This window comes from Sander lucioperca, chromosome 12 (assembly GCF_008315115.2).
Source record: "Sander lucioperca isolate FBNREF2018 chromosome 12, SLUC_FBN_1.2, whole genome shotgun sequence".
In the NCBI taxonomy this organism is placed as follows: domain Eukaryota; kingdom Metazoa; phylum Chordata; class Actinopteri; order Perciformes; family Percidae; genus Sander; species Sander lucioperca.
In genome coordinates this window covers 27,868,484-27,879,832 of record NC_050184.1, presented here as the reverse complement: position 1 = coordinate 27,879,832, position 11,349 = coordinate 27,868,484, and the positions used below count along the sequence as shown (strand labels likewise).

At 41.4% G+C, this 11,349-nt stretch overlaps 1 protein-coding gene across 10 annotated transcripts in view; it reads right to left on the bottom strand.

Moving 5' to 3' along the window:
* Positions 1 to 2,342: 2,342 nt before the first annotated feature.
* The window catches only part of LOC116062059 (IQ motif and SEC7 domain-containing protein 1-like), an 89,770-nt gene continuing 80,763 nt past the window's right edge, over positions 2,343 to 11,349 (bottom strand). For 8 of the 10 annotated variants that reach the window (XM_031316539.2, XM_031316540.2, XM_031316544.2 and 5 more), the window contains 11 exons: positions 11,163 to 11,324; positions 10,709 to 10,831; positions 10,105 to 10,271; positions 9,810 to 9,949; positions 8,527 to 8,556; positions 7,355 to 7,480; positions 7,124 to 7,223; positions 6,763 to 6,924; positions 6,208 to 6,384; positions 4,432 to 4,481; positions 2,343 to 3,126 (listed from right to left, as the gene is read on the bottom strand). In XM_031316539.2, the coding sequence (XP_031172399.1) occupies positions 2,596 to 3,126; positions 4,432 to 4,481; positions 6,208 to 6,384; positions 6,763 to 6,924; positions 7,124 to 7,223; positions 7,355 to 7,480; positions 8,527 to 8,556; positions 9,810 to 9,949; positions 10,105 to 10,271; positions 10,709 to 10,831; positions 11,163 to 11,324 (1,768 nt within the window). In that variant the 3' untranslated portion in view covers positions 2,343 to 2,595. Of the gene's footprint in view, positions 3,127 to 4,431; positions 4,482 to 6,194; positions 6,385 to 6,762; positions 6,925 to 7,123; positions 7,224 to 7,354; positions 7,481 to 8,526; positions 8,557 to 9,809; positions 9,950 to 10,104; positions 10,272 to 10,708; positions 10,832 to 11,162; positions 11,325 to 11,349 lie in introns of all 10 variants that reach the window. The other 2 variants (XM_031316547.2, XM_031316548.2) reach the window with 2 other exon arrangements.

Sequence of the window (11,349 nt, the reverse complement as noted above, 5' to 3'; positions counted from 1 at the left end):
AGCAACAGAAGTGCAATGTTCTTAATGTTTGTAATGTACACAATGGCTTTGTTGATGAAATGCATGCTGAGCTTCAATAACTACCAGCCTAAACATGGAGCAACAAGAACACGTCAACATCAGGAAATTCCAAATTAATCAAAACCAAAAGTCAAAATGTATAGGCTGATTTTTTTTCACTCCCCAATAGCTCACAGTGAATAGGACACATGATGATCCATGCAGTGCATTGTTGGGGTACTTTCTCACAAAGAATGACTGTAGACATTTCAAGCACTACAACACACACCAAAATAAACAGTTTCCTCGGTTTGTATCTTCCCAAGATTTCAGAATTATAGCAAAAATATGAAATCAATGGAAAAGACACATTCAACTGATCATTAATGTCCCATATGTGATATGTCTGTCATCTGAGCGTTCTTTGTTAATTCACGTGAGGATAAATGTGTAAGAATAAGCCTGACTTATGGCAATGGTTTTCTTTGTGAATGTTAAAATACATTTACAACCTGAATATTGGAACAAACAGTTTACTGTCACTAATTTACACACTAGAATAGACTCTTATTTGTAGAATGTAGAAAGTTATTCTTTACATATACCCAGTTCACTTGTTCAGTTTGCATTTTGTATAGTATAACTGCATTTCCTGAAAAAATGAAAGTGTCCTTTCATATGTGCTTATCCAGCAAAATATTTCTGTTCAGCCCAAAGAGAAGCATATTCCTTTTATTAAAATATATATACACATTCCTCTTCCCACTGTGAACTGTGTAAGTAAGTATTTATATATTCTTAAATGAAAAAAGATATTTTTTTTCCCACTTAAATTTCATCCTAGACAACAAGATAACAGACTTCCACTCTCAGTACAAGTCTGCATTTTTCAACATGATTGCACTTAAACTTGCTATGGTAACACTGATTTGTTATACAATGTGCAGAGGATAGCCTCACATTAACAACATTACATGCAAAAATCACTTAATAGACATTCCACTGAACTCCAAGTCTGTACCTCTCATTAGACCATGAGGACAGCCACACATTAATTTACTGGGAAAGACTCTGACAGGGGTCAAAAACTAAAATTAAATAAATAATGACGCAACATGAGAAAAACGCACAAATTGGAGGGACACCTTGCTTGCTGTTAATGTACAAAATCAGTACAAAGATATTGCACATATGATAGAAAAAAGATGAAAAAAATACTTCACTATGTAGGAACTGATTTTATTCACTCACCAAACCTTGTTGGTAAATAAAAAACAATATACTAAACAAGGCAAAAGAAGATTTCAAAAGTGATTCTGTTTTTGATTTCCAGAGTCAAGAGAGCAGCTGTCGCATATTTTAAAGGCAACAGACTCAACATGTTCAACTCGTTCTGTGGGTCCATTTGTAACATTTGAACTGAGCCTCCAAGCATATTTAAAATGTCTTTTCACTCTGAATCTTCATTACTTTTTACAGTTTAAGCAGCCACAGTATGAGCAGTAAACTAAGATTAAAACAGCCAACCAGCCCAGTTCATCATTTGTGAGAGTTGACAGGAACAGTCTGCTTTGAGGATTCAGCTGTGACAGCACAGCGTTTTAAAGCCCATATGCAACAGCTGCCACCCAAAGGCTCCTTCTGATCCATTTGAAAGGCAAAAAATTCCAGAATAGATTATAGGCCGCGCTGAATGGGAGTTCACTCCTTTCAGATCTACATCCTGTTACCACAGAGTCAGTATAATACTGATAAAATTCATTTTTGCTGATAATAATTGTAAGTATAATCTTACAAATTACTTTACGCACAATATACTGTACATGAAGTATTGACTAAATAGATTATGCATTAATAGTTGGCACATTTATTTATGAGAGCTAGGAGAAACACATATAGCTGTCATCTACAGTAAATACAGCGCTAGAACTACAATGACTGAGACGGTCCACTCAGTTGTTTAACCTGTCCTTTGATTTAAGTTAGTTTGAAATGATTATACCTAGGTTCTTCACTACATATGAGCTCTACGAGAGGCAATGACAAATTGCATTCATATGATGGTAGGATCCGCAAACCAAAGAGTTGAAAGTTGACTTCCGAAAGGCTGTGCACAAGAAATGATCCCATCGATGTGACAGAGAAAACCATGTTCTCGTCTCAGGTCGTCTTTCCTCCTGATTATGTGAAGGTAAGACAGGCTATTGAAGGAATGAAGCAGTGTGGAGCGGCTTTGTGAGAGAACACATTTTCTCTCATACAGCCGTCACGGCCGGGCGGTGAGTGGAAAACATAGAGCATCTTCCTGTACAGAACCCCCTCCCCCCCACACACACAAAAACCCTGACGGGGCCATGCCCATGATCAGGCAAACTAGTAAAAGGCCCCTTTTGGAAGATTTAAGTCCGATTTCCATCCTGCATATTAGTTGGACTTGGAGGTGAAAAAGGTGACCGCGTGTGATTGGTTTCCATCACAGCAGCAGTAAAACACAGTGGACAGGCCATAGAGTTATGCTGTCAGTCCCTTTGGTGTAAGCAATTGTCCCTCTTTCATTAAGTTCCCTCCTCGCTCCTCCTCTTGGTGTTAGGAGCATCACACTACGGTGCTGATGCCACTGTGTTTAGGTTTGGGTCCGCCAGGTGCCGAACCCGCTTGCTGACTGTGGTGGTGGGGAGCATGCTGGGAGTGTGAGGCGTGTTGGGAATGCTGGCTGTAATGGCTGTGCTGTGAATGGAGGTGTTGGTGTGCATGTGCAGCGTAGCCTGGGTGCTGGTGGTACTGCGTGTGGGGAGGGGGGTGGTAGTGGTGGTGGTGGTGGTAAGGCGGCGGATTCTGCGGGACTTGACAGTACTGAGAATGGTGGCCGTGGAGTTGCACTGTATGTGCTACCTGTGCTGTGTGGTGCAGGTTGGTCGGGTGGGGCTTGTGGGAAATGAGAGTGGGTTGACCAGGTTGAGGGAAAGGGGAGTGGCTCTGGGATGACGGTTTGCCTCGCTTGCTGCCAAAGAGCGACCCAAGGATGGAAGTCGATGCTGAGTTAGGGATGGAGGGTTGGCCGCGGGGTGCGCCCTCACGTGGCGTGGTGGCTCTCCGGCGTGTGTGTGGACTGCTAATGATGGACCCCTGCAGGCAGGAAAAAAAGGTAACAGCATGTCCGTCAGACACTGTGCAAGTGCTACTGCACAACAGCTACTGAAAAACAGCTACAAGGCACCAGCAGGATGAATTCACACTTTTCTTATTTCAGATAAACAAGTAGCAAAATGTTAAAGGGCATGCAAATGAGAAACTAAAAATGTTTTCATGGTAGGCAGCAGCAACACTAGGAATATTCAGCTTCAAGATGAATGGAGCCTATTTTCAAAGGAGTTCTGCTGTAAAGGAGCTAACTGGCTTGAAACAGTAAATCCGTAACATGAGTAATTACATTAATACCATTGGGAGCATAAATCATGACATCAACAAAGGGAGAAAAGACAACATTTCATCTTCATTGCAGTCAGTGTGCCAAACCCTCTAAGAGTCACACATGCAACTTGTTACAATAGTTTCCACATGCAGAGGATGTGACAGGCAAACTCAGCATCCACACATTAGCATTCAACTAGAAGTCAGAAGACAGGAGAAACTAAGCTCTTGTGTGCAGACTTCATAACCTGGACACTTTTCCTCCCGTTTCTGGGTGCAACACTGCTCACTATTCAGGTATGAATTCTCCTAAAAAAAGAAGCTTTTCCTTTGGCAAATGCTTCATCTAAGACTGGAGAAAGACCACACAATGTCTTTGAAAAAAGAATGAAATTTTCAGGTTTCCAGACTTCAACCCAACACTTGAACTCATGGACACATGACATGAAGGAAAGATGAATGAATGAAATCCACATCTTTATAAGTCCGTGTGAAGCCCATCAGTAGACCTCTGACTATGAAGGCTACGTTCCTCCCTAAACCTTAACCAGGCATTTGAGTGAAAATGAGGATATGGGAAAAACAAAGACCCAAAGAGGGAGAGGGGTTTCCTAGTGTCTCACAGAGCTACCACCCTGCCACTGAGAAGAACCAAATGAAAACCGCTTGGATGTGATTGAATGAAAGACAGAGACAGGCGACAAGGGGAGGGATCAGAGGAGGGATTAGTAGAGTCATGCTTGTTTGAAGATAAAAGTGTATATTGGCCATATAACATGACCAAAACAGGAGATCTCTGGCTTCCAAAAAAGTGGCAGGATCAGAGGCAGGCAACCCATTCATGCACACTAACTGAGGCAAGCAGGTTATAAGGCATCCCAGGAAGAAAAATAAATGATCCAAACAAATGGACTGAGTCTATGAAGCAAAGAAGGTGTAAGACTAAAAATAAATGGTGTGTTTTCACAGTGCACATCATCACATAGAGAGTAGCTTGGATACCAGCTGCTTCCAACTTACTTCCATATTGCTGTCTAGTGATCCTGCACTGCTGCGACGCCCCCGCTTGCCTGCCCGAGACATGCAATACCACAGATTAGAGATCGACAGCACTCCTGGATCGACTACAGACGTTTAGGCCGCCCACCAGTCCCGAAGGGGGCAGTGCAGTGAATTGTGACTGTGAGTAAGGTCCAAATATGGGCGGGAAGGGGAGAGCGCGTTCAGGTCCGGGAGAGTGGTGGGTGACAGGTGGTACAGTGGCTAACTGTATAGTGAAGTCACATCTTCACGCAGGCTGAAAACTAAAACTGTATTTTTAATTTCAGTGATTTAAGTTTTTAAAACGCACTTCGAACTGCTTAAAATGTTTTAATTAATTTCCATAAATCTCAACAAATAGGGACCCCAAGGGCATTAAGTCTAATAGACCAAGGAAATGTCCAGAGTGAAGTTTTAACAAAAGATTGCAGGCTATTTCGAAAAACCTTTAAACAGGGTTGATGCCCTAAACCAAATTCTCCACGATTTTTGAGTTGATAAAACATGACAACTTGTTTGCTAATGTTGTCACAAGATGTAGATTTTCAAAAGGGTCAAGGTTGCCGAAAAGCCAGTCTCAGTGACAGTCACGAAGGAGGAGACACATCAAAAGCAATACAGTGGTTGTTGCACATGGGATGTACAGGCATATACAGGTCTGAGGGCGAACAGAGCACTTTTGCTGTTGTTAGGCACACTCAGCCAATGATACATGACCAATAATCACACATAAACAGGAAAATACCTGATGTGTATGGAAATAACACAGTAAATACACATGAAATGGGAGTATGGAAGGAAAGGAAAAAGAGAACACTTAACAAAAATGACCCCACTAACATGCCACATCCTGTATCGAAAAACACAGGAGACAGGAGGCGGAGGGACTTCTTCACTGACTGACCTATTATTTTCCATTGAGGTAGTGATCATTAGAACAAAGCGTATCATATTACCAACTGTAAGGCAGACCCCTGACTGGATTTCATTTTGTTATCAAGTTAATCACCCGATAACTTCACATAGCTGTTATCTGTAATGAATGAAATGTATTCTTGCTTCAGAGAGAGAGTGGCTGTGCTAAACATTGATATTCATGGATGTAAAATGACTTTTAACGGCAAGACTGAAACTAAATCTTGATCTTGTTGCTGCTTAAGAATGGTACACGTCAGCACTGATTTGTTTAGTTCACAAATATACGTGAGAGGAAATGGCAAGTGATGTTTGAATAAAACACAACATAAGATTATCATGGAATGTCTTTGAATAAAACAAACTTTGGAGTGCAAAAGTGTGAGGTAAAAAAAAAAGGTGACGATTATAAACATGGAAATGTTAAGAAATAACTACATGATCAGAGGTGAGAACTGCCTGTCAATTTCATTCATCACTGAGAAGAGAAAATCTAGCAAACAGCAACTGCGTTCCTAAACAATGAACCTCTTCTCAAATGCATCTGTATTCAGTCTTTGAATTGTAAAAAAGTTGGAGCACACCTTTCTGCTCTCTAAAACAAAAGTATGCTGAAGTTAAAACATTGAAGGACACACCGTTTAGACCAAACTATCCAATCATGAGTGAGCTATATAGTGGATTTAAAGGGGAAAACTGTAAAATCAATGTATGGTGCCGTGAAAAAACATTTTGCTATTTTTATCCCCTTGATGTCATCACAAAGAGGCAGATGACAGAAGGAGAGTACTTTTCCTTTAAAGAAGCGGCTGGCAAAAAACAAAGACCTTTTGGCTGTACCTGCTTCGGAGAGGTCTCGCAGGGAGCTGCTGAGGGCGCTTCTCTTCAGGCCCTCACCCATGGTGTAGGTGTCATCCAGACTTGCGCGGTTCATGTTCCCGTTGCCAGCTTCCTTCTTCAGACCGGAGCTCTGCGACATGCTGGGCCTCACCACCCCCTTCTGCTTCTCCAGCTCAGCTGTGGAAAGGCGCCAAGGAAAGACTGAGGTAAGTGACAGTAGTTTTACATCTCACTCTGGCCAGGGAATGACTTTATAAACGTCTTCTGTAATGTATTCAGCCAGATTTCGCTGTCTGAAACTCACAAACGTTCACTATTGATGTACATCCTTTCCAGCATCCTGTTCTTGTATGTCATGACGGAATTGATCTTTGAATGTCCAGAAAAAAAAAAACTCTGCTCTCCCTTCTGTTAGCCATCCTGTGATCTCTGTAAACATTCTCCCTTGTAAAGTGCTGCAGTTGAGTAATGAGGACCATGCCCTGTTCTTACTTTACACAGCCTGAGGTAGACAGAGTAGGAGGGGGGATGGGATGGGGGAAAAAGGCAACTCACACTCTATTCTGTATTTCTCCATTTCCTGGACCTCGGCAATGGACTCTCGTAGGTCGTCTGTGAACTTCTTGCGGTCCTGGGGGTTGGGCGCGTTAAAGTTGATGAGGACTTTGATGTCCGCACCTGGAATCGCTGATGTAAGTCTGATTCCATTTGGGTAATCTGGGGTAACAAAACGGAGTTAAAACACATTGGGCAAATCTGTCTGAAGTTTGGAGAGTATAAACAATGTCACAGCCCATTGGCTTGACCTCCCTTTTCTGCTAGATGTGTTACTGTGCTGAATTAAACCCTGTGGTGTAAACACTGTCAGCTAACACACCACAGGGATAAAGACAGAATAAAAGGAAATGCCACTTACACTGATTTTCAAACAGAATGACTTGCATCCCATACAGAGAAAAGGACTGTCTGAAGCTGTACGTCACAGAGTTCTTCTTTTTCTGGAAAATCTTAGTTACCTGAAATCATGCAAAGAGAATCTTTTAAGGGTTTGTCTAACGAAAGAGAGTAGAGGAGAGAAAAAAGGAGAGGAGATGAGAAAAGAGGAGAGGAGAGGAGAAGAAAGGAGAGGACAGGAGAGGGCTTTTACCACTAGCAGGTCATTGAACAGGAAGATCTCCCGCTGATGCAGGCCCAGCTTCTGGAGCTTGTTGGGATCTGGCACTTCAAACAGACGGCAGTAACACACCAGCCGGCGATGGGGCAGCGACAGCACCTACGAGGCAGAAAAAAAGAGCACAGATACCAACACTCAGAGGTCATTATGGCCTCAGTCCAAAAGATAATAAGGAACAGAAGTCCCCTCTTCCTCTGAGCAGAATTTAAAGGTGTAGCCAAAGGATGACTGATATACTCTTCCTATGTGTTTTGCATTCTTCACAGCATTCACAGTGATGTATGGGGAGATGTGGTGACACTTTGGGTTTAGTGCTGCCACATATGCCGTCCTGTTTCCGTAAATAATCGCAAATGCACCAAGTCCACAGCTGAAGATAGTCCCAAACAAATGCCCTATTTACTCCTGATTGAGTACAGACTACAGTGCTCAGTTGTTTCAAGAAATTATTTAGGCTGCATTTAAAATGAAAAAAAATATACTATGGAGGAAATTAAGGTGCTTTGTCATAAACCTGGCTCTAGGCCATGAAAAAAAAACTTGGAAGGGACACAAAATATCAATAAATTAAAAGGTATTTATTACCAAAAAGAATATAAGCTCAAACTAAATACAGGTATGAGGTGTGAAAACCAGTAACATCAGCTATGTATGGGGTAGGGAAGTCAGAGAATACTGAGACAGACTGATGTAACCTGTTAAACTGTTAACCATTGCAATGCTACTGTATAATTAGAACCATTGTATTACAAAATAATGTACTACTACTAGTGCTAAATCAGCGCACAGCTCCTTCCATAAAGGTAATAATGACTAACAATCTCCATACAAATCTACAGTATATTCTTTGACTGAGAGGCATGTGCACGGTGGCATGCAGCCAGCAGTGGTGTACACCCTGCTGAGCACAGAATCTAAACAATACAGCTCAATGCCACCCAAGAATTTATGTCTGTCGATCTTCTGTCTCTAGGGTGCAGAAATGACAGATGAGATGCGTCAGGGGGGAAAAGTTTCTGCCTCTTTAGATAATCTGATAAACTGCAATGTCCAGGGACAGAGACAGGAAGCTGTGCACACACAGTGAAATAATGAATGAAAAATGATCAAATATAGTATGATTTATGGATATTTAGCCTACTTACACATCCCAGGCCGTGGTGGAGTGATCCAATCTAAAAACAGAGAACAACGAAGATGTTACATGCTACTGCTATGTTAGGATTATTAAAACTATTGTGTCTGATAACATGACAATGGAATCTCTCCTGCTTATTAATGGATATAAGGATTTGCCCTTGCAGAATGTGCACCTATAGCCTATTAAAGTGGCAATGCAGACGCATGCACCTCTTGGGGTCTGTATACAGGGTTGCGATCTTTCTCTGCTGCCCGATTCGAGGAAGTCTGTAATGATGTTGGAATGAAAACATATCCTCCCCTAGAAGCCCACTCTGAGCAGCACTAGTGGACCTGATTATTTGGTGTGGTTTTTATGTTCAAGTGTTTTACTGAGTGTCCTCCTGAGCTTTTAATTTGGCAGCTAAATGGTGACAAGGGATAATTTTTTAATACATGCAATTATTACTGGCAGAGCAGAAGAGATTCCATCCCATTGGAAACCAACTAAAACAAAGTCATCCATGCAAGACAAGCCTCTCCCCAATGCTGCATTGGTTAATCCTGCTTTTAACCTTCACACATGAAAGAGACATCATTGCCTGCAGGATAATGCAGAATTGGTGCTCTCCCTGCTCCTGAGAGGCTGGAGCACAGTCCGAACTAAATTTGATAATAGCTCTGGTTCAGTAATCATACACAGAAATAAACTGACTAATGATTAGTAAATCAACGGATTATTGTAATTTCTGCCACCAAATTAACTGCTGGTTTTAACCACTTGTCCCCCTGAAACTAAGTAAGAACTATAATGTGCTACGGTGGCAGAAAGTGCCCATTTTTTATCAGACTGCAGCACTGGGTGACATCTCTCAAGGGCTTCGGGTGTGTTAAAATCACCAGCGTGAAGGTCTAAACCCAGGCATTTGTCTCCTTTCACACAACAATACCCAAAGGTAAACCAGATTTTTTTTTCTCTGTTCCCTCTATGACTTAAACTCTGTACATTTGGGAGTGAGTAAATCAGGAGAAAAACAGGATTTTATTTATGGAAAGTCCTTCTAGGCAGATATAGCTCTGTGAGTAGTTTTTTTTTAGTTTAGTTTATTAGTTTATTTGTCAGGGACCATGCACAGTTCAGGCCCTGTACCAGAGTTAGCTATACAGCTAATTTACATCTGTGGTCCCGGAGTACTTAATAAAGAATAGTATGAACAATGTTGAATTCTTATAGGTCAAAAATGTCATGCCTTAAAAATTATAATATATTTTAGTGGACTTAGTCGAGTAGGTAATAAACAGCACTTACTGGTTTTTTTCCCACAATGAGCTTCTCAACCTTCTGCACCTGCGAGACGTGGTCTTCGTTGGTTTTGAGCTCTCTCTTACGGATCCTCTCATAGATGCCTACCAGAGTCTCCCTAGGGATATCTTCCCCATCATCTACACCTGGCACACAGATTAGGAGAGTGAGGAGAGAAAACAATACTAAACTAGTCTATTTCCTAGCACATTTGTGTAGCACATTTTAAAATAGCAGTGAATAGATTTTGTTCACAAATAGAGTATCCTTGCGTAATCATATCAGTCATTGGTTATGTTACCTCTTAAATTCTTGATAAAGTCCTCCATCTTCATCTTCCTCTCGGGCTTGACGTTGGGGCTGTACATGTCAGTGTTGAGGAGGATGATGGCGAACGCCAGGATGAAGATTGTGTCAGGGTTCCTGAACTGCCGCACCACTGTAGGGTTACAGATGCAGTAGCGCTGGCTAGAGATATGAGACAGGAGAGCACCCATCTCAATTTACAGCCAAACTCAGATTACATAACACATAGACAGTCATGGTCATAGTGTTGAAATATTTGCAATACTGCCAGAAGAAAACGGAAGTAGTGCTGGTTCTCTTTATGTACCTATTTATTTTTTTTAATATAAATGTATTTATTTAATTATTTATACAATAATTATCTCGACAACACAGCTTCCAGTATTAAGATCACAACGCATTATTACATGCTGTGTCTTATGTGACAAAGGCATATTGTCTTGTATGGATGTCTAAGTGTGAACACAGCATCAGTGTTTTCTCTCCTGTCCCAATCATTCACCGTGATAATCGGTGACTCAGGATGTCTTGTTTCCTCTGTGCAAATATTGGTCTGTCTTTGCTGTGTTTAAATGCTATGTGTCAGTGTGTGATCTAACCTGAAAGCTTCGATGAGCCGCTCTACCTTCTGGGCTTCACCCTGAACACGGATGTGGTTCTGAAATTTCCTGAGAGCCTCGTCCAGCTCCATACTCTGGAAGTCCATTTCATCTACCACACAGCTGGTACATAAGAGGAGAGATGGCAGAAAGAATGAAACACAAACACAATATAGCAGTTTTCAGATCATCATCAATTCTTTTATATCTTAAGTTGGCTTCGATTGTATCATACAGTATATCTGTATATATGTTATATGTGTTTATGTGTTATAAAATAAAAGATTTCTTGTCACATTTGTGGCATGAGTAATTCTTATCATCTGCAGGATCATAATAAAATGGGTTTTCGGGAGCCTGATACATGCTTTTAAAGTGTACACATAAACAATGATCCTGGACTGTTTTTTTTTTTGTTTTTTTTTTTGGGGGGGGGGGGGAGAATCATACTTACTCCAAGACATCTCTGTTGAACTGTTTTTGTCGATTGCCGAGAAATTCTCCAATCATCTGCCGGCTCAGCCCCTTCCTCTGCAGCAGGAAGTGAGCCACACCAACCGGTGTGTCAGGGATGAATCCCCTCTCAGTCAGGTACTGAATACCCTTTTCTGGCTTCCTGATAAATCCAACATTTAGATGCA